Consider the following 23,721-nt stretch of genomic DNA (forward strand, 5'->3'; position numbering starts at 1 on the left):
CCCTGCACACCCCTACTGGGGATCGAGCCCACAACCCAGGCATGTGCCCTTGACCATAATCGAACCTGGGATCCTTCTGTCCACAGGCCAGCACTCTATCCGCTGAGCCAAACCGGCTAGGGCTGTCCGTGGTCAGCAAGCTACGGCTCGCGAGCAACATGCTGCTCTTTTGCCCCTTGAGCGTGGCTCTTCCTAAGCATTAGCAGTACCCTAATTAAGTTAATAACAGTGTACCTACCTATATAGTTTAAGTTTAAAAAATTTGGCTCTGAAAAGAAATTTCAATCGTTGTACTGTTGATATTTGGCTCTCTTGACTAATGAGTTTGCCGACCACTGGGCTAGGGCAATAATGTAGATTTTTTTTAAGTGGTAGTACTTTATCTTTTGTGGCTTCATAGTGTTCTCCTGCATTTTGTCAGAATTTATTTAGCCAGTCCTTATTGATTATATATTGTGTTTTTTAATTACAGTGAACATTTTTTATATGTATGCATTTGCATATTTGTGAGATTATTTCTATTAGGATAAATTCTAAGTTGGAATTGTTGAGTCAAATTTTTATAGATCTAACCAATTGCCTTTAGTAAAGGCCAGTTTACACTTAAACCACTAGAGCTCCTAAATCCTTACATCCACACATTCTTATTAGCTCTGTGCTTTGAAATTCTTTGTGATACTTTTCTTCAAGGTTTGAGCAAAGAGGAAAGTGCCTTTGTTTTTTGTGGAATATCCTTTAAGGAGTTAGTTCATAAAATTGATGGTTTAAAGTTGACCCTATTAAATTATTCTTCCTCTGGAGTTAAATTATTTTTATATTTGTACTTGGCTTTTGTACTTTATCTGCTCTCTTTGTAAACTCTCCAAATCTTCCATTTTTGTTGAAAATAATACAAGTTTTAACTTGTAGTAATTGTTTAGTAATCACCTTAGAATTTCACTATTGGACTTTTTATTAAAGAGCTTAATATTGACACTGTTTCTTGTTCAGGACTGGGACTGGGACACTTACACCAGTTTACTAACTTGTTTCTTTCAACCTCCTGTGGTCTAGCTCCTTCAGTGCCATCGTTGGTCTCACAGGTAAAGATCCATTGGGCCTCGCTAAATATTTAAATGTAAACATTCTGCTTTGTATAGAGACAGAACTTCAAAGATTAATCTTTGGTGTTAAACAAGTGCCAAATGTTGACATTTGATTATCATTTTTTTCTATTTTCTTATTTTCAGGCAGAGGCAGAGGTGAATGTGGTTTTTACCAAAGAAGCTTTGATGAAGTAGAGGGTGTGTTTGGTCGAGGAGGTAGCAGGGAAATGCATAGGTCGCAGAGCTGGGAGGAAAGGTAACTAAAGGTTCCACATCTTGGTATAAAGGTTACTTGGTGTAAAAAACTTATGTTATGCTTTTTGTAGAGGAGAAGCCACTTTATACAGTTACAAGTTTTCTTTTTTTTTTAATTCTCAACTGAGGATATGTCCATTGATTTGAGAGAGAGAGAGAGAGAAAGAGAGAGAGAGAGAGAGAGAGAGAGAGAGAGAGAGAGAAACATTGATCTGTTGCCTCCTGTAAACACAGCCTAGATATGTGCCCTGACTGAGTATTGAACCTGAAACCTTTTAGTGTATGGGACAGTGCTCCAACCGAGCTACCTGCCAGGGCATAAGTTTTCATTTTTTAAAAGTGCTGTTAATTATTGAATGTCAAGCTATATGTAAAAAAAATTTAAATGATCTTTATTTAAAAGGAGCATTTTAGATAAATAGGTTATTTATCTGCTTTGATATTTAATAGTTAGATTTGCGATTTGATCGTTCAGTGGGAAGCATTGACATTTTCTCGTTTGTTGCAGTTAATCAAAGCATCTTCTCTATTTTGTTTGTGAGAAAGATGTATGTGCATAGATGTCCACTGTGATGATATTTATAATTTGAAATAACTGGAAACAAGTCAAACAGCAATACCAGCATGGTTTCTAATATAATGGTGTATCAACACAATTCTTTATAACCACTAAAGTTAGGTTGATTTTGAAAATATTTCATGATGTGGGAAAACACATTGTTAAACATATCTAAAAACTGTGCAGCATGTATTTAAGCATATATCTAATTTAAAAATATGTCTAATTAAAAAATAACATTTCTGTGTCAGAAGCTATTATATGTGAGATGATGGATATTTTTATTTTCATACTTGCTTTTCTGTAGTTTCCAAATGTTAGGCAATAGCCATTTATTTGTTTTATAATTTGAAAGAGAAAAAAATGCTTTTAAAGAAACAGGAAAGTGTGTGTTGTGGATGGAAAATCTGTATATTATTCTCAAATCTTGTTTGAAACTTATCTTTTCTAGGGGTGACAGGCGTTTTGAAAAACCAGGACGAAAAGATGTAGGTAAGGCTTTCTTACTGTTTTGAAGTATTTTTGTCTGGATTTCCATGATACTAGTTTTTATTTATTATTTTATTTTACTATTATTATTTTTATTGATTGATTTCAGAGAGGAGGGGAGAGGGAGAGAGAAATAGAAACATCATAAGATGATGATAAGAGAGAATCCTTGATCAGCTGCCTCCTGCACGACCCCCACTGGGGATCAAGCCTACAACCCAGGCATGTGCCTTGACTGGGAATCAAACTGTGACCTACTGGTTTATAGGTTGATGCTCAACCACTGAGCCACACTGGCTGGGCCATGATAAGGGTTTTTAACAAGGCTCCGAAATAGGATACATTTATTAAAAATTGACTCAGTTACATGCACCTCTCCAGTAGATGGGGTTGTAGCATTGTTGCATTGGAATTTCATGGTCACTTAAGAGCTCTATTATATGGAACCATGCTATGGCATACAATCATTAGGATTTACTTGATTTTACCTTTTAGGTCTGTGTGTTCTCTGGAAGGCATATATTTTTTATTAAGTGTATGTTGTGAACTGAAATTTCAAATGAGGAAATCAGTCTATTCTAGCATCTCAAAGGTGCAAAGAAAGAGAGAAAATGCTAGAATGTTGGCTTTTGTATAAGAGAGCGAAGTCTAAAATTATGAATGTTCTTTAGTCACTTATTTGGTCTTTTTGATGTGTAATCTTTTTTTCTTGTTTTGAAATGAGAGCAGTCAAAATAATTGTATATTTAAGGTATCCACTGAATTAAGACAAACATAGTAAGAGAACAGAATTTCATTGTTTATGGTGAATGAATCAATTTATATTAAAGCTCTATAATGTTAAGATGGGCTTTCTGACTGATTAAAGGTATTTGCCTTAAAAACTCCCAGTAGGTATTATTAATATCAGAGAAAAGTTCCCATTCATAGTAACATTACAGTTATGAAAATTACTATCCAAATTCCAAATTCCTAGAAGTACCAGGCAAGTTCTCCAGGGCATGATTCTGACAGTAGTAAACATTTCTCAAAAATATATGGTAGATAGGCAAATATCATTCACAGACTGATTTACAGATTGTTTTTTTAAAAAACAAAAAGTAGTTACAGTACCATTTTTGCATCACTGTTTCCATATGAAAACTCAGTTTAACATCAGTTATTTAAGTTTCTCATTATCATAACATTAGGAATATAAGTAAGAAGCCATTAAATGAGTGTAGCATGAAGAAATTTGGAATAGACTGGATAGATAACTTATTGCTAGCTGAATGGCTTTACTCATATTGTAGACCAGGGGTGGGCAATGTCCAGTGCCCATGAAACCATTTGGTCTAGCCCTGCCAAGGCATTAGGGGCGAGTTAATCAAATGTTTGGCCAAATATAGCAGGCTAGTTTTTAAGTTGATAATTTTGTATGGCCCGCGAATGTGTTATAAATATCCAAATGGCCCTTTACAGAAAAAAGGTTCCCCACTCTGTTGTCGACTATTGGATAGGTACTATCTTTGGGGGATTTGTCAGGATCTCTGCTCCCATCCTTGTTTGATTCAGTACTTTTCCTAGTGAATGCAGAGAGGTAATGAAGAGCAGTTTAAAGAGTACAGGGTTTTGAGTCAGAAGATCACGAGTAATCTAAACACAGATATTCAGTAGTATCATAATAAATGGAGCTGGTGATGTTTTACATAATTATTGGGATTAAATCAGAGTGTGTGAACTGATTTATTCATTTAATGATTATTGAGTTCCTACTCATATAGTCCTTGTGCTAGGTGATAAATAATTATTTCTTTTCACTGGATGACAGTGTTGGTGTGTGATCAGATTTTCAAGTCATTTATGTCTAGCAGAGGGATAGCTATAGAGAGGAATAGTTGGAACTTAGGGTCAGAATTAAGGTGGAACAGATTTAATCAGATGGAAGTTTAACAGCAGAAAATGCAGTTTTGCATAAGTAAACCCCACGGCTTAATATAGGGAGCAGTTGTGTAACAGCAGCCTTCTGGGGAAAGGCACAGCCCTTTCAGCTAACTGCTTAATGTTAATCAGTAGTGCCAGTGTGTCCAAGTACAGCATTTACTAGAACTAAAGTGTCCTCAATGAATCAGGTGATAGACCCACTGTATTTTATGTTGTCACAGGAGAACTTAAGTATTGTGTTCAGTACTGGAGCCACACCTTGAAAGGATCCATAGATTGGAATAGGATGATTGGACATTTGAAGTCCCGTGGTGGGGAATGCATGAAGGAAATGGATCTGTTTACATAGGAGGCAAGATTGTGGACAGGACAGAGTAGAGGAGAGTTTAATAGGATCACTGTCTGCAAATATTTGTGTAAGAGAGGAATTTGACTTGCTTTGTATGAGTCTAACGGGCAGATTTAAGGAGGCAGATATTTGACAGTCTTAAAAAGATCTAATAGAGTTGTCTGAAAATGAATTGGATTGCCTAGTAGTGAGTTCCCTGTCATGGGAATAGCATGATTTTAACTGCTTGAGTGAGAGTCACACTTTGATGGTTTGGACTAGATGAGTATAAAGATCCTTTTATCATTATTTGCTTTTCTCACATTTTAACTCTTTAATTCAATAGGGTAATTTTCCCAATCATCCACTGTTAAGAATATAGCCTCTTTTCTTTGCCAACACAAAGAAAACGTATATTTTTTAAACGGCAGGTTCCATAAAACTAAATTGATGTGAAGTGTTTAAGAATATTAAGAAAGTTTTTCCTACTAAAATATCAGGGCATCTTCTGCAAATACATATTCAAATATATAATAGTGGCTTTTTGATAAGATGCTCACTTTCAAGATATTAACTGTGTTAATTATTCTGAGCTCTTTTTGTAAGTAATCCACTTTTGTTGAAAACATTTGCTCATAATTATATCTTATACTGTTCAGGAACAACAGTACTAAACTAGTTTGTTGGGACACTTGATATACTATTGATCAATTGTGAGGTGTCCTATGACATTAAATTAAGATAATTTGAGTACTGAAGATTCCAGAATGATTTTTTTTAAAATTGGAGTTGGTCTTTATCATGTATTTGCTTCTTATGTGGAGAGAAATGGGTGTAATTAGAGATATCTGGGTAAGAATCAGTCATAACTCTTGTGAACACCCATGGGAGAATGTAGAAAGAGGCCTATGATAATGGATTCCTATTTAGTGGGAATTGATTGCTCCATAGGGGGAGATCAGTTCCAGTGATCATCTTGTAGTATGATTCTGTGTGGATGAAATGAAAAGATGATTAAAAAATAAGAAATGGTCCAAATGATACCAATAGGTTCATAGCCCAGTGTGACACCATTAGTGCACTTGGTGTGAAATACGTTGAAGTAGACCAAAAGCACTTTTTGGTTATTAGGTCTCTGCTGGCAGTTAGTAATGTGGGCTTGTATATAAATAAAACTAGGCCTTATGATTTTTAGTATCTTCTTGTCTTCAGTTTGTTGGCACTATCATGGTATCTGCACTGGTTTCCAGAGCACTATTTAAGTTGATCTAACGTGGTCTTCCTGATAATGTATCACTGAGCTCCCAGGTGGTCCAGATTAGTGAGCTGTGCAGCCAGGAAGTAAGAGCTGCCATTTCCACCTCCCAGTCATTTCCCCCTCTTTCTGTTTGCACTCCATTCTCCTGAAATGATAACGGCATCTTTGCAGAAAACTTAATTCTTTTTGTTGTTGTTGTTTTTTGGTTAATCCTCACGCAGGGATATTTTTCCATTGATTTTTAGGGAGAGTGGCAGAGAGAGGGAAAGACAGAGAGAAACATCGATGTGAGAGAAACACATTGATTGGTTGCCTCCTGCACGAGCCCTGACCAGGGCCCGGGCCAGGGAGAAGCCTGCAACCGAGGTATGTGCCCTTGACCGGAATTGAACCCAGGACCCTTTGGTCCCCAGGCCAATGCTCTCAGAAAACTTAATCCTTAATGTAAAAACTGTGATTCTTTGAAGTGAAAGAATTATGAACAGTGCTTTTGGAAGCTTTCAACCCACTAGACCAGCGATTTTCAACTGGTGTGCTATGCCATACTGGTGTGCTGCAAGAATTTTTGAAACATGCAATACCTGACTACTTTAGTCAGGAGTAGTGACCTCTTTTTGCTTACTTAGATTGTAAAAAATAAAAAAGACAACTTCCCTAGCCAGGTGGCTTGGCTAGTTGGATCGTTATCCCGTATACCAAAAGGTTGTGGGTTCGATTCCCAGTCAGGGCACATACCTAGGTTGCAGGTTTGATCCCCATTTGGGGTTCGAATGCGAGACAACTGCTTGATGTTTCTCTCCCACATCGATGTTTCTCTCTCTTTCTCTCTCTCTCAAAAAAACAAAATCAGTATAAACATATCCTTAGGTGAAGGCTTTTTAAAAAAAGCAGAAAGAAGAGACACAAGACACACAGAAATGATAACAGCCAACACAACAATCCACCAGTGTGAATGAATCAAAATTACACCTTTTTCTTTTGTCAGATTGGCAAAAAATATACTTCTGGTGTGCCGTAGAATTTTAGTAGTTTATGTATGCCATGAAAATTAAAAAGGTTGAAAATCGCTGCCCTAGATAAAAGTTTTTGATTGCATTTCTTAGTTGTCTATTTTTTAAACATTTAAAAAATAGCGTTAGTATACCAACTAGAGGGTTTTTTTTTTTTGGTCGGGATGGGTTTAGGGGTAAGTCATTCTAGCTTTCAGATACAAAGTTAATGTGTAAATAGTGTACTTCAATGGAGAATTTACTGCATCTATAAGGGAGGCTTAGATCCCAGATCTTTCTCATTCCCTTTGTTTTGTCATTTTGGGAAGTTTTGCTTAACTGTTGGAATTGTGATGTATGAAAGTGACATAGAGCTCTTAGGAAAAAACATACCATGTAAATCTTGATATAACTTTTATTTTCACAGGTTAGGTGAATCTTATTACTTTACTATAGAAAGAGGAATTACTGCTAATTGTTACAATAATTTTGGGTCGAAAAAAATCTGTTGGTTTGGCTAGTACTTAAATTAAGAATGCCCAAGATTTTCAAACAGCCGAAGTTCACAATAATTAAGTTTCTGTGTCCTTAATATTCTTTTGCTATTACCAGTCTTAGATACTCCAAAATTCTTCTTAATTTCTTTTCCTTTTGGTCAAAGAGAAAAATGTGACTTGTTGTTATGCCCTGCTCTTCACAACTGCTTGCTTTTACTCAGCTAGTATTTATTTCAAGAGATTATTCCTGTGTGGATCATCACCAGGAGGGAGGGTTAATCTTTCACTTTTCCCACATAAACCTGAATAAGGGAAATTTTAGAAAAGAAGAGCAACCACAAATCTATTTGAAATTTGATAGGGTGACTTATTTGGTTCTTAATTTGTTTGAGGACAGTTTGATTTTTTTATTGAAATGAAAAGTATACAAAGGATAGTCTTAAACTGGATGTGTAAGGGAAAGGGCTCATTTTAGTATATATAAAGTAAAAATTGAAGCAGAAAAAGCATAATTCTCAGGGGGTATTAGATTTGGAAATAAATAATAGATTTATCTAGTCCAACCTCCTACTGGTGAATAAACACTCATTTTTTGTTTATAGAAAAAACTATTTCAAGTTGGAAACAGGAATTTGGGGTTGAAAATACCTCATTGCCTAATTATTTTTTGCTTTATCTATTGGAGACTTTTTCCTAGTTGAATTACATCTAACTAAACCTTTATGTCTATAAAAACAAAATATTTATGTACATTTATGAGTACTTATGAGTACATTTATGAGTTACTTAGAGCTGTCTTTTTTTATACAATTGAATGGATTATAGGTAGGAAGGGAATATTTTTACTTAGGTTGCAAGCCACTTAATGAGCAGTTTATTATAATTCTATTTGATTGTTATGCAGGTAGCTTTAATGTAGATACAATTTTGAATATCCTTATCAAAAGTACCCCCACAGGTTCCATTTGGGCTAGAGCTGATCTTATTTTCTCTAATCACATTCTGCCGCAAATGTATGAACATGTGATTGGGTGTCATGCTCAGATGTCTATGGCAGTGATGGCGAACCTTTTGAGCTCAGCGTGTCAGCATTTTGAAAAACCCTAACTTAACTCTGATGCCGTGTCACTTACAGAAATTTTTTGATATTTGCAACCATAGTAAAACAAAGACTTATATTTTTAATATTTATTTTATATATTTAAATGCCATTTAACAAAGAAAAATCAACCAAAAATATGAGTTCGCGTGTCTCTTCTGACACACGTGTCATAGGTTCGCCATCACTGGTCTATGGAGTTATGCATAAATCTATATTTTGCTGTTTTTCTTGTGGAGTTTTGTTGTTAGCTGTTAAAAACTAAGGTGGTATTACTTACCCCGTTTTGTAGTATAAAGAACCAAAGGAATGATCTTTGTTGTCTTGAAAAAATAAGTTTTAAAAGAATGTTCACTAAATACTGTGAAATCATCTATCTACCTAGGAAGCTAGGTTTGAAACTAGACTGTTGCTTCAACTTGCAGATGAAAATGAGAGATTTATGGTTGATTTTCTTAGAGTTTAGATGTGTTAAACTTCACTGTCCATTTTACCTTCACCATTGCTATTATACCACATCTTTATAAATTCACCAACATTTCTGTATAAGTATCTGTCATGTGAGATACACTGATTTTAGGAGATAATCACAGATACAAACTTTGTAAAGTAGAATGTTATATTTCCAAAATGTGTATTGTTAGCTCAGCCATTTTTTTATGGGCTTAGGCTCGATGTAATCAGAGAGATGTAATCATCTTTGGAAAAAAAGAACATGAGATATGATGAAGGAAAAGTAGCTGCATACCTGGCTGGATATATTTAATACATTAAAAAATAGGGTGCTATGAATACATCTTATTCTGTTAGTCCTGTTTCAGAGATCTGAAAATTGTCAATGCTTTGTCCATTGATACGGATATCCAGGTCAGTCCTGTTTGGGCTCTTAGAGACCAGAGGAGTTGGAAGTTCAGGAACAGTCTTGTCAAAATTCTCCATCTTGATTTGATACTCACCTTTGGAACCTCGCGTCAACAGAGATGCAAAACAGTGATGTAACATGATCTCAGAGGGTAGATAGGATGTCCTCCTTTGGCATATTTCTCCAGTGCCTTCTTGCATTGCTGAGAGGAACACAACCAATTCAAAGTGGGGAGGATTTTCATGCTGGAGCAGAGTAGCCAGAGGACTCGAAGGTATAATGGAGTGATAGTAGGTTAATGGAAAGATAAAGAATGGACATTCCTCAGAACTGATGCCATCAAGGTGGAAGTCCACACTAGTTTGGTAGAGTTCTCCATTTTCTCTTTCCTGATAGAGTATAGCTGAGACCCGAACACTGGTTAGAGGGCTAGGTCGAGTGTTGGCCACTTGGAAAATAAGGTTAGGTTTGCCATCTAAATGAGTCACTACTGCCATGTCAGTGAAGCGAATTGAGAACGCTCGATTTTTTGGGCGGGCAATCTTCGCCACAAAGGCACCTAAATTAGAAATCATTAAGTTTTGTTTTTAGAATGAATACTGTACATGACAATACGTTTTCTGCATGAGAAGGGTATATCAAATGGGTAATACATTTCTTGGTGCCATGCATTCCAAGTAAGTCAGGAATTGAACTCGTTAATTTGAATAGTCTTTTTTGCCTGAAGAAATTTTGAAAGTGTACATACTCTTTTTTAAAAAATTATGATTTCAAAATGGATAAGCAAAATTCATTTTGTTACATAGAAATTTAAAACTTTATCCTCTAGTATGTTTTAAAGTCAAAGAATAGTTATTTCCTATATTCCTGCCCTTTAAAAAAAAAAAAAAGAAGTGACAAAATAAATTCAGTTTAAGTGCAGATTACTTCAAGCCTACATAAAGATTACATTCAAAGTAGAATGATTTGGGGTGGGGAAGGGACCATAGATACACTAAAGAATATTTTAACTTTGAAATTTATCCCCATACACACTTTTTTTTTTTTTAACGAAGACTCTGGCTCTAAGGTGATTTCAGTGCATCTTTCAGGTGCATCCTTCTTGTTCCCCAGAGCTATAGATTAGATTAAAGTTTCTTAACTGCTTTTGTGCCACAGGTCTTCTTGGCAGGTAGATCTATGGAATTATGCTTTATATTCATACAAATAAGATATGTACAAAGAAAACCAAATATATTGAAATCTGGTTGAATATGTTTAAAAAATGTATTATAGTGCTATGTGTGATTTACTAGTACATTAAATAACAAAATATAGTGGTGGATTTAGTACTGTAATGTTGAAGTATAGTATGAATATGAAAATATCTGTGATTTCTGTTTGCATCAAAGTGTTATTGATGTTACTGTTTTTTGCCTATATTTGTAACCAAAGGAAATATCAAATTTCAGTTAGGAGTTAGTGAAAAAAGATGCAAGTTTTTCTTAAGTTCACAGATCCTCTAAATTTTATCTAATGGCTAATCCAGTTTAAGAATTCTTATTGTAAAGGTTAAGTGATTTGTTACAGGTTGTGAAGCCACTTGTTGGCACACTGGGACTTCATTCTAGATCACTCTGCATATGGCCATTGCTTACCTTCTCAGATTATTACTGGTAGTGTGTTAAGACCAGGGTTTCTTCCTTTTTCTTAAAATTGTTTTTACTTGTACATATCACTTATAAAAAGTACATTAGCCCTACTTGTTGCTGTGTTCTAAGCAAAATTTCATAATCTCTGTGGCTATATTTCTAGTGCATTTCGCTAAGAATGTATGTACTTGTATGTAGATACATACAATGTTGACTTTGGTGCTCTGGACTCACTAGCATTGAATAAATGTTGAAAAGATGAACTCAGAGGAGAAAATTCTAGCCAAGTTTAAAATATCAAATTCTTTCATTAGGTAAAATGTCAAAATATGTGCTGATATTTATTCACTTATTTAATGAAATATTTAGCTTCTCTGAAAATTTTTTCATAGTTTTGTTTTGTGTGGTTTTTTTTTTGCATAAGAGGTTGCTGCAAGTTAGTGTCATAATGGTTCCTTTTTTCTTAAGAAGTTCCAGTAGGTAAAATTTAAGTATAGAGTCATGTTTCTTATAATCTCCCCTATCATTTGTCCCTAGACTCTCTTTTCAATCTCAGACATTACCTGCTAATAATGCAAAGAAATGATTCTATAGCACAGTTGCTAATTACTGACTATACCCTTTCTAGAACTTTCATACATTTTTTTAAGAACAAAAAACAATTACCTGTGATAAAAGCCTCTAGCATGAGGCCTAGGAGCATTTGTATGGCAAGGAGTGCGATTGCACTTGGACAGTCACCACTGGGGAACATGGTACCATAACCAATTGTGAGTTGTGTCTCCAGGGAGAAGGAGAATGCAGCTGTGAAACTGGTGATGTACTTGACACAGATAGTGTGGTTTTCAGGTGGGGCATCATGATCTAGTTCCAGATCACCATTCATCTCAGCTAGCACATACCAGAGCACTGCAAAGACAAGCCAGTGGACAACAAAAGAAGCAGAAAAGACCAACATCATCCAGCGCCAGCGCATGTCCATTAGGATTCCCCAAGCATCTCGAAGATAGACAAGACCTCTTTGAGCGCCATCCATTTGAAGTGTGCTGTGGCCATCCTTGGTGACCATCCTTCGGTATCTTTGAGTTAGGAGAGGAGCATTAACCTTGCAATTGCTGCCATCCATCTCAGGCGGTAAATCTTTGAAATCAAGAGATTTACAGTTAATGTTAATACATTCTGAGACCTCATTCACTATGTAATTTCTTTGGAATGCTTTCTTGACTGTTGCACAGGCTTTTCCAGTCTGACACTGTCTCTTTTTTTTTTTTACATAAAGTGGCTAATCCTGGTTTGACTTAGGATAGCTCTTATTGTTTCCTAGAATGACTGTTAAAATATTGTTTGGCATTTTAACATTTTCAAGTATATTTTAAAATTTCTAAAGGTTGGGATTATGGTTTATGGCTTATTAACACCCCTTATCTTTCTTGCACAAGTCCAGTCATTGAGCATTTATTGACTTGACTAAACATTATGTGTAAATAAAAACTTTACATAATTATTTAATGATTTATAATGATGGAAAACCCATAATTACAAGAATCGTTAAAAATATGTTTCTCTGTGTAAATAAATAGAAATCATTTAGAAGTATAAATAAATAGAAATCATTTGGAAGTTAAACTGTCTATAAATGTTTTGACACCAAACTTAGTGCTAGGACAAGACTAAACTTTTAGAGAGTCATAGTTCTAATATATGCTTTTTAGTTAGTTATTTAAATTTTTATTTGTGTTTGCCACTTTGTGGCCATCTTCATGTACTCTTTTCCTTCCTGGCTGATGAATTGATGCCCTCTTAAAATATTCTCAATGCTGATTAGATTATAGGGTAGAGAATTATTTTCTTGGAAAAATAAGGAATTCTAGGTAGAGATTCCTAGATAATATTAATTTTGAAAGTAAATAAACCAGAAAATAACGCTTCAAGTTTAATGAACTAAAATAATCATTAGTACATCAAATGCCAATTTTAAAAAGATACTATAATTAGTTTTTAGCTGTAAACAGTATTTATCAGTGGTTCTCTTTTCTCTGTGTGGTGAGTAGAAATATACTGTGTGTTTTCTATGTGACCATCTTTGCATCTTGAAACTTGTGTAGAGGCTACCAGGTACTGAATGGGAAATGCTGCTTTGCTCCTGGAATACTCTTCTCTTCTTTGCTACAGTTCAGTAGTAGGTGTTATATTTGACTTTTTCTTTGCTTTTTCCTTTAGAAGTAGATGCCCTTGGAAGTATTGCAAGGCACTGTCCTTCCTGTCTTTTGAAGGACAGTGCTGCTTAATTGGACTAGAGGCATATATAGACTTAGCCTGTTGCTTAGGTTTACTGGATTCTTCCTATCCCGTGTTGTTGGAATTGAACATTGCCCAGCTGGGTATATGCTTTCTCTTTTGTCCTGAGGCTAATTTATTGTTTATTGGTGATATTAGACAGTCTCTTGTATTTTTTTCCAGATTTTAGTTACTGATAGAACACTAAAATGATTGATAAACTAATTTAGATTAGATAGCCATTTCAGTTTCATATTATAAACTTTTAAAAAACTTAGGGCATTAATGTTTTATAACTTTTTATTCCTAACAAGTTGTTATTATCATTTTACTTAGTATATATTTTTTTCTTGCCACAGCTATTTAATGACTCATTTTGCTAGATTCTTTAAATGTTTTAGGAGACCTGCTCTCTGCCTTTTTGGAAATAATAACAACAACTGTAAACAGGCACTGTGCTCCATGCTTTTGTATTGCATTATCTCTAATTCTTTGGTATCTCAGCAAGATAGACATTATTATCCCATTTTTCAGATGAAGTCACCAAGGATCAGGCAGATAAAAGAAATGTACACAGGCAGATGGGGGCCATGGATTATTTGAATTATTAACCAAATCTGTCTAACTTCACAGCTGGTTAATTTATTTTTATTTTTTTACTACAAGAAGATGTCTATTTGGAGAGTTTAGTGAAATAAAAGTCTTTCTCAAGTTAATTGGTATTACAGTCACAAAAAGTCTGACAGCAGATGTTTTAGCATCTTTAGTAGATGCTCTTTGTCCCCTTAACTGTCTCAGGTATCTATTTTAAACCATTGTTAACTTTTTACATGATTTTATGACAGTAATTATTAATAATATTAGCTAATATATATGGTTTATTGTGTGCCAGGAATCATACCAAACACTTCACATGTATTAACTTATATGAAGTCAATAGCCAATGCCTGGCAAGAGAGAGTTCCTTCTCAATAAGTATTTGCTTTACTGTAATTAATAATTTTTTTAACTTTCACAGTAAAAGTACAATTAGTATGCTCATTTTACAGATAATGAAACTAAGGCACAGTGAGTTTCCTAAGATCACAAAGGTAGTAAGTCATGGTGAATCCCATACCAAGTCCATAGTTCAGAGTTAGTGCTATATTGTCTCTTTGGCCCTGGTTAGCCTTCATAAAGAAACACAAAGTTTTATTTGACAAATTTTGTTCAAGAGCCACTACAGAATATTTGTTTTTTCAGGAATGCTTGCTTAGGTTCAGACCTGTGATTTGCAGGCAAAAATATATTTTCACTTAAGGAAGACACCTTGCAAGATTTGAAGATTAGTAGAATCAGAATTATTACAATAGTCAATTTAGAATTCTGCAGACTAGGAGAATTAAAACAAAACGTGGAGAGGAGAGTTTTTATACGTCATTGCCAAATTTGTATTTTGCCAGAAGAGAAAATAATTTAAAAAATATTATGATAATATTATCATAATTTTATGAAAGACATTTTGACACTTGAAGAATGTCAGAACCACTGCATGGTTCTGTATTGTCCATGGCATTGTCCTTTACTGTTTCTTACTTCCTGCCTGTGTGAAAATGCTCATCACAGAACTTTACACTAGTGCTTATTCCACTTTGGGAACCACTGATTGCTTTTTGTTTCACAGTAAAATCTGGGTAGGGAGAAATCTACATGATTCTTCTTGATTTTCTTTTACTTTTTTTTTTAAATTCAGAGAGGAAGGGAGAGGGTGAGAGTGATAGAAACATCAATGATAGAGAGAATCACTGATCAGCTGCCTCCTGCACACCCTACACTGAGGATCGAGCCTGCAACCTGGGCATGTGCCCTGACTGGGAATCGAACCGTGGCCTCCTAGTTCATATGTTGACACTCAGCCACTAAGCCACGCAGGCCAAGCAATTCTTCTTGATTTTCAACCTGCTTTGTTAAGTTATAAAATGCATTACCTGGGAGATAGTCTTTCTATACATACTATAGCTAACAATTATTCTCATTTGGGCCTTTGCAGGATTGTTACTTATAGCACTCATGCTCTAGGCCAGTGGTGGGGAACGCCCCGTCTGTGGGCCATAAAAGCCCCACGAAGTCATTTGGTCTGGCCCTGCCAAGGCATTAGGGGTGAGTTAATTAAATGTTTAACCAAATATAGCAGGCTAATTTTTAAGTTGATCATTTTGTATGGCCCATGAATGATGTTATAAATATCCAAATGGCCCTTGGCAGAAAAGAAGTTTCCCACCCCTGCTCTAGGCTTTTATAATTTTATTTTTTCTCTCTTGCAGCTAAATAACTATATATACATTGAAAAACCTTTAAACAGGAAAGTCAAAAAGCTAATATCAAAGCAGCAAAGAATCTCTTGCTAGATCTTGTTCAGATTGTGTTGCGGAGTGGAATAGTTGAGAGAAGTAAGATTTTCATTCTCGCCTAACAGATTACCCTGTATGACTCCATTCTTGGGACTCGTGTATTCACTGTATGTACTACTAGGAAGACCAGGTGGGGAATCAAGCTGGCCAGGTTCTAGCTGTGTTGATTACATAGCTGTGTCAGTGTGGGAAAGCCACCCAATCCCCTTGGCCAGGCTTCTTTATATTAAAAAAGGAAAGAGAAGAGGGAATTAAATGACATGATACTTTAAAACCCTACATGTTTGTAAACTTATTATCATTTCCCTCAGCTGATAGGTTTTCTCTGTTAGTGTCTGATGAATAGATGTTATGTTTATACTATTAAATTCCAAGTAATTTTCATATCCCTGTAGGCACACAAATGTGTTTTTAAATTTTTATTTTTAAATTATAGTTGACATACAATATTATATTAGTTTTAGGTGTACAACATAGTGATTAGACGTTTATATATCTTATGAAGTGATGACCACAATAAGGTTAGTAACCATCTGTCACCCACCATACATCGTTATTACAGTATTATTGACTGTATTCCCTATGCTGCGCATTATATCCCTATGACTAATTTTGTAATTGGCAGTTTGTACTTGTTAATCTCTTCACCTTTTTTGCCCATTTCCTCCACATGCCTCCCACCTGGTAACCATCAGTTTGTTCTCTATATCTATGAACTTGTTTGTTTTTATTGTATTTATCTTGGTTTGTATTCATGTGATTTTCATAAAATCATCCCAATAGAAAGTAGAATTGAAGATTGGGAAGGTTTGCTTGTATCACTCTCTGTGGGCTATAAAAATTTTGCCCACTTATAAACTCTTTGGTGGAAAAAATAGTGCTTTATACAAATGATAGTTTGGCTGCTTCATTGGTCATCAAAATAAATGATTTATTCTACTCATTAGATAGTAGCTTAAAAACTGTCTTTTATTAACATATAATATAGTTAGTATAGTTCCTATTAAACAGTGTAGATACAGACTATAACAACAAATGTTAAATGATTACAGTATTACTATGTATTTGTTCACATCTGGTATAAACACTTTAAGACCTTCTAGGGAGTCTTAAAATTATCTTTCCTGTTCCTCCATAATTAGGGCAAACAGTGTGAGTTCTAACTCTATTATATAAGCTCAGAGAGTCTTTTAAATTCTTATTTGCAGAAACATCTACTTTCACTAATCCATGCTTAAAACAAAATTTAAAATTAGGATACTCATCACTTTTTCATGGATTAAAAAATTAAAAAAGTTTTTCTTTTTATCATTTGTTTTTATATACTCATTTGGGGTTCTTTAATCCCTTTCTAAAGAAAAAGATACATTTTGTTATAAGTTGTTGAAAATTTTTTAGGGTTTTTCTCTTCTACTCGTCTCTATATTATAATGGAGAATTATTATACATTTAATAAAACAATTAAGAAAATTTTCAGTAATGCTTTCAGTAGGATCCATTATTCCATTTCAAAAATTTAAGGAAAAAGAATAAAGAACCTTAATGTATGGTTTAAAATTCTATTGGCAATATCTAGCTCAATCCCTATTTACCAGCATTTTCTTTCTCTGTTCCCCTTTAAAGAAAGAAATAAGAATGAATATTATTTGATGTACTCACCAGTTTTTTGCTGGGTCAGACTATATGCACAGGTAGGTCTTGAGGAAACTTTTAAAGTCAGCCTTTTTGATGAGGTAATTTACTCTACAAGTCTAGTTTGTAGGTTCTCTTCTTGGACTGGGTTTACAGTTCACATTCCTCTGTTTATAATGTCTTGGGGGTTGGTTTCAGCTGAAGCTGATGTGATTGGTCACTTAGTCTGCAGGGGGGCCAATTAGCTCTGATCATGTGGAAAAGAATGCTGGTTTATTAGGAGGTCTTTCTTTACCCAACACAAACCTTAACAACTCTGGTTAAAGCCTCCAGAACTGACTTGGAGAAGGGGTGCATTTTTTCCCTCTAATCTGGACCGGTTTTTAGTAAGTTTGCATAATCTTACTTAAGAATTTATTTAAAAGTTCAAAGGGATAAAATTCCCTGCAAGATTTCTTTTCAGACGTCTTTCCTTATATAGCATGTTGAAGTGTGAGGTATTTCCTTTACTAATCGTTTTTTCCTCCATTTCTTTGGGGAAGATATCCTTGGATAGGGACTTTGAGGTATGAATTAATGAATTTATTTTTACCAGTTTTCATATACCATCTCATCAGAATGGCTGTCACTAACTCTAGAACTAGTAATATAGGTAATTTAGTTACCTGAAATATTTTTTGGGGGGTGGCAAGGAGGCAGACTTTTTTTTTTAAGGCTATGTACAGAGACCTTGAATAAGAATAAACTTTTTTGGTACATTGTACTTATGTTTAAAAAACACATCTGTGTGAAAACTGAAAAGTTGTCTTAAGGCATGCTTTAGTGGTGTTTAGGAGATGTTTCCCTGAGAAATATGATGATATGCAGTAAATCATAGTATTCAGGGTTCAGAAAATTTAACTTAATATCAATATAATGTTTAGCTGGAAACATCTGTGATATTTAAACCTTAAAATAAGCTGTCGGATGGCTTTGTATAATATAATGCCTTACTGAGCAATACTTTTCTCCACTTCCATTAGCTGCTGATTTTAAAACTTTGATCAAATGTCACATGTAAGAGGATCTTAGAAACAAAGGGTGCGATTATTCAAAGTAAAATCATGGAAGGCCTGCTGGGAAAATTATTAATGTAGACCAATATAATGCTACTTAGAAAGTGAAATCCGCCTTTGTAGATTCCTTCCCCGCTCCTCACAATTAAAAAAAAAATTAATTCCTTCTTTGTTTTATTAATGCCAAACATTTCAATACAAGTTCAGACACAGCATTGGAAACTATGACCTTCAGAACTAGAGAAGGTAAAAGCATAAAGGAATGACTTGTGATGTGATGTTGGTTTCCTGCCTGTGCTGGTAGGAATTATACTTTATATCAATTGACAGTTAACTTTTTGTTTTGTTTTGTTTTGTTTTTTGGGGGGTGGGGAGGGGTGGAGTTAAGCCAGAGTAAATACAGTGTTACATTGCCTTTCAAAAAGCATAAGTATTGGCGTGTATCTGCCATGTGTCTTGAATAGACATTATAGCAAGCAAGATAGTTAAGGATTTTACCAAACTTAGAAGCCTCTTTCCATAATAAAGGGGTGAGCAAAAGTAGGTTTACAGTTGTTTGTATGGAGAATGATAAAACAATTAATAATTAATAACACAAGAACAAACTTGGGTATACTCACAAATATAAATCTACTTTTGCCCGCCCCTGTATTGAGGCAAAAATGATTTGGCAAAATGATCATCAAGAACTGTCTCAAATGAAAAAGTGTAATAGTTTCTGGATTTCTATAATTTGAAAGTTTGCTAGGGTCTCTACATGGTGATTCCTAATTGCTAACTGTATGGATAATGTAGATCAAATCAGCTTTGGAGTTCTTCTCAGGAGCACAGCACTCCCATTATAATAGCCTGAGCAGTTAAATTCATTTCTGGTTGAGTTGCCCGATTAGCTGAGATGAAACTGATTTTGGACAGATGATATGCCAGTTTCATTCTAATACACAGGGCCCTCCTATCTAAACAGAATTAGTGATTTTGATTGGAGATAGCTCTAAAACATCTGTGAATGAATATGCTAGATATCTGTTCATTTATTTGTTTTTTATTCAAATTTTAATGATTAAGCAAGGTGCCAAGACCAGGTAGGTTATTCTTTATTAAATTCAGTTCTCTGTCCCTGAAGGTGTTGGATTTTTTTCTTTTTGGCTGCAGTAATTCAGTATATAATCCCAAACTGTGCCGCCTTGTACTTGAAAACAACAAAAAGTTTAGTGGAGTGCAGTGTCCTGCCTATATGCAGATAATCTCCCAACTTCAAAACTTTAGCCCTGGCTCCAATGTTCTTTCTTACGTAGTGCACTTAGCTTTCTTTCAAAGGTGCCTCTTGTCTTTCCAGTTCTGCATTCGAGCTCACCTTCTGATCATCTTCCCCAGATATTTCAGGCAGTGTCTGCGTGTATACCAGCAGGGGACTGAGCAAGAAGATTTTAGGGATATGGAGCATAATCAAACCACATGAGATGCCTTTTCAAAGAGATTCTGATATGCTGCAGCCCCTCTTGTTTCTTCCTTCTAGCCAGGAGCTGCTGTGTTTTCAGGACCCATGCTAACCAGAGAAGCAGATTGTTTCCTTTCGGGGGTTAAGATGGGAAAAAAGTTGCAAATCTCTGGATACAGAATTTAACCTACTCCATTCTAGCCACCAGGAGTTTTGTTTGCAAGTAATTGCGGAAAAAAAGTAGATACTAACAACTGGATGGGATTCCCTTTTACTGTTTCTCTAGCATTAGAAAATATTTTTAGTGTTGATCAGAGAATATATATCTGAATAGAGGAATACAATACTCGCTAGAAAAATTTGCACATAAACAAGCTTCAAAGTCTGTCCCATAATTCCACTTTTGCTTTTGGAGTTTGGGCACTTGTAAGTTCCAAGTCTCACAGCTGTAGATTTTGTTGGCTGGGAGCCTCCTTGCTCCAACTGAAGTTTTCCATAAACACCATGTTTGGCTGTGTGTCAAACATGCACACAGGTGCCCTTTTACTGCTCTTTCTCCTTAGGAAGTCCACTCAATTAGACCAGACTAAAACCAATAGTGTGTTTTAATTTAATTTTATTTTTAGAAGAATCCTGTTGAGAAGTAATACCTTAAGACAGAAACAAGTATTCATTGCCATTGAGGAAACTATTTAGAAATGAAGTACCTTTGTATTTTAGCACCTTTTATACATCTTGAATTACTGTGATGTAAGAACAAACGTGTTACACAATATAGTTTGCTCACAAAAATGGTCGTGTTTGTTATGTTGAATAGAAAAATAAACATTTTAAATTTGTGTTTACCTTTTGGAAGTCACAGATACCCTTATGACTCTGATAAAAACCTTAGACCAGTGGTTCTCAACCTTCCTAATGCCGCGGCCCTTTAATTAGTTCCTCATGTTGTGGTGACCCCCAATTTCATTATTACAAATTGAACATAATTAAAGCATAGTGATTAATCACAAAAACAATATGTAATTATATATGTGTTTTCTGATGGTCTTAGGTGACCCTTGTGAAAGGGTCGTTTGACCCCAAAGGGGTTGCGACCCACAGGTTGAGAACCGCTGCCTTAGACCCTTTTCCCTGAAAAAAAGAAAAAACATGCCAGTGCATACGTGCTTTCAGTTCAAGGATTCATAGCTCCCGAGCTCATTTATTGACTAGCTTAGAAATACTCGGTGCAGGCATTAATTTTCAAATTATTCAATTGCGTTTACTTTAAAATCATCTTGTTTACAAGTGAATCTGTTAAGATTTTTAAAAGGAGTCAACTAAAATATTTGGTTACTCAGTTTTGTCATAATGCTGATGTTATAAAAGGAGGAAGACTTTGATTTTAAATGCTAAGAAAGGCCATGTTGGTGCCCCTCACTCATTTTAGCCATGGTCAGTATGGAAACCTAGAATAATTCAGACATGAAAGGAACTTTCGATATTATCTTCTAAGTTGCCCATGAATGACTTTAGTATTTATCCTTAATTTAAAATTATATCGGTAATATGCAGGGTGGGCAAAAGTAGGTTTATCATTGTGAGTACACAAAACAGAGTTAACAAAGCTGTTGTAATAATTATAACCTGCATTGTTTTTTTCCATCCTTATTTTTGCCCACCCCTGTACAAATATTTTTTTAACTCAAATTATACAGATGTTCTCTCAGACACCTCTACTCTCCACCCAGATTTATACAAGTACAAGTCTGTTGTAATCATTTAAGTTATAAAGGATTTATTTTAATGTTTTAGATCAATTTTTGTATACAGTGTAATTTTTAGTTGCATTAGCAATAATTGGAAAGTATATTTTAGTTTCTTAAAATATGTTTTTACTGATTTTTAGAGAGATAGGAAGGGAGAAGGAATCTCTCTTAATGTCCAATGAAAGAAGTTAGAGAGAGATAGAAATATCAGTGAGAGAGAAATATCATCGATCAACTGCCTCCTACATGTCCCCTACTGGGTATCGAGCCCGCAAACCCGGGCATGTGTCCTGATTGGGAATCGAACTGGTGTCCTCTTTGTTCCTGGGTTGACGCTCAACTGCTTGAGCCACACCAGCCAGACTGGAAAGTATATTTTATTAGGTACTGCTTGAAATTATTTTTTCCTTTCAAATTAATTTCTAGAGTGAAGTTTTTACTTTGAGTAAATTGGTCTTAATACTTTTTTCAGAGGTATATATTATTTCTGCTAGAACATTTAATAAGTTTAGTTTCATCTTCCCCCTTTTAGAGATGTTGTCTGTCCCCATGTTGTTCCATGCATGGTATGTTTATTGCCCTTGTAGAGTTTATTAGATTTAGATCCAAGATATTTCTCTTTCTACTTTAGTTTTTCTAGAATTTCTGGCTGCTTCTGATGGGTTTAACTTGTGAGTAAACCCTGGGTTAGGAGTTTGACACCTGTGTTCTATTTCTGATTTGGTCACTATTCAGCTATGTGACTTTGGGAAACTTCCCTACAGGTATCCTTTTCTTATAGGAATAATAGAGATGACAGTGTTTGACTTAACTCTCGTGTTTACTTATAAGGATCATATAAGACACATCAATGTATTTTGTAAACTGTAATGTATCAAGTCATTTATTTACTGTGTGTTCTTGAACTGTAAACCTATAGGCTAGGTGCTATGTCTAAGTCTCTTTATTTTCAGTCCTATGTCTTCAGTTGTGTTTGTCCACCGAGAAGGTACTCATATTAATATTTATGGAGGTTTAAGTAAAATACAAAAAAATGGTAAAGTATATTATTTCTCTGGGAAAATATTTGGTACTACTTACTAAAGTTGAATATACCTATGACACGGCAATTTCACTACTAGGTAAATACCAACAGAATGCAAACATATGCTCATCAAATTTCATATACACAAATGTTCATAATAGCACAATTCATAATAGCAAAAAACTAGAAACAACCTAAATCAGCAGTACAGAAGAATAATATATTGTGGTCTATTTATACAGTGAGATCCTATACAACAGCACAAAAGAACAAGCTTCTGTTGTCTGTAACAATGTGGATGAATCTCTCTTAATGTCCAATGAAAGAAGCTAGACATTAATGAATATTCTATTTTTATAAAAATGTTTAAAAACAGGCAAAATTAATCTTTGGGTATAGAAATCAAGCTAGTACTTAATTTGGGAAGAGCTGACTGGGATGATTGGGAGGACATGAAGACTTTTGAGAGATCCTGGTATTCTTTTGCTTTTTTAAATCTTAGGTGGCAGTTATGTGGATATATTTGCTTTATTAAAACTCAGTTGTACATTTATGATGTATGTACTTTTTGATAAGAATGTTATAATTCAATAAGTTTTTTTTTAATAAAAAGGTAGGGGGAGGAGATAAGTGGAGTCCATTTAAAAATTCTGGTATCTTTTTCACCCTTTTGAAAATGACAGTGATCCCTGAAGGTGGAAATCCACCTACCTTGCACTTACATATGGGGTTGGTTTGGCATGTCAGAATTATATTATTCTGGTTTTCCTTTGTTTACCAGAAAAGTTGTCACGTACATCTTTCTATTGCTTTTAGTCCTTATGTAATATTTGATATGCCAAAAAGTGTAATACAGTTTTTAGGAATTACTTTGTGGAAACAGGCACTCTATAACAAAATCTGAATTCCTTGTTACAGAATTTTTCTAACTAGATTGGGCTAGTGTTTATATAAAATCAGGTGGTTTCACTGAGACACTTGAGCATACAGACCCTCTTTCAAATTAGGAGTTGAGTCTTCTTTACTCAAGGTATAGAGATCAGAATTAGAGTCAGAATTTAAAATCAGGTCTAGCCTAGCTGGTTTGGCTCAGTGGATAGAGCATCGGCCTGCGGACTGAAAGGTCTCGGGTTCAATTCTAGTCAAGGGCACATGCCCAGGTTGCAGGCTCGATCCCCAGTG

General features: G+C 34.9%; 2 protein-coding genes and 1 long non-coding RNA gene across 10 annotated transcripts in view; 2 read left to right on the forward strand and 1 right to left on the reverse strand.

Annotated features, from left to right (window-relative positions):
* GIGYF2 (GRB10 interacting GYF protein 2) overlaps window positions 1-23,721 on the forward strand; it is a 133,081-nt gene that overhangs the window by 55,506 nt on the left and 53,854 nt on the right. For all 7 annotated transcript variants that reach the window (XM_015561877.1, XM_015561876.1, XM_006760435.2 and 4 more), the window contains 2 exons: window positions 1,230-1,341; window positions 2,351-2,391. In XM_015561877.1, the coding sequence (XP_015417363.1) occupies window positions 1,230-1,341; window positions 2,351-2,391 (153 nt within the window). The remainder of the gene's footprint in view (window positions 1-1,229; window positions 1,342-2,350; window positions 2,392-23,721) is intronic.
* Window positions 9,081-17,560, reverse strand: KCNJ13 (potassium voltage-gated channel subfamily J member 13). Of its 2 annotated transcripts, XM_006760433.2 has the most exons (4): window positions 17,302-17,560; window positions 11,993-12,115; window positions 11,642-11,884; window positions 9,081-9,903 (listed from the first exon to the last, which is right to left on the reverse strand). In XM_006760433.2, the coding sequence occupies exons 2-4, from the start codon at window positions 12,099-12,101 to the stop codon at window positions 9,281-9,283; spliced, it is 975 nt and encodes a 324-aa protein (XP_006760496.1). In that variant the 5' UTR covers window positions 12,102-12,115; window positions 17,302-17,560; the 3' UTR covers window positions 9,081-9,280. The 2 variants fall into 2 exon arrangements, with proteins under 2 accessions (XP_006760496.1, XP_006760494.1); XM_006760431.2 differs by having other exon boundaries at window positions 11,642-12,115; window positions 17,302-17,550.
* Window positions 15,094-16,155, forward strand: LOC107182603. Its single transcript, XR_001513318.1, has 3 exons — window positions 15,094-15,391; window positions 15,556-15,681; window positions 16,101-16,155. It is a non-coding gene; the product is annotated as an uncharacterized LOC107182603 (long non-coding RNA).

The sequence above is a fragment of the Myotis davidii genome, unplaced genomic scaffold (assembly GCF_000327345.1).
Source record: "Myotis davidii unplaced genomic scaffold, ASM32734v1 scaffold370, whole genome shotgun sequence".
Classification (NCBI taxonomy): Eukaryota; Metazoa; Chordata; class Mammalia; order Chiroptera; family Vespertilionidae; genus Myotis; species Myotis davidii.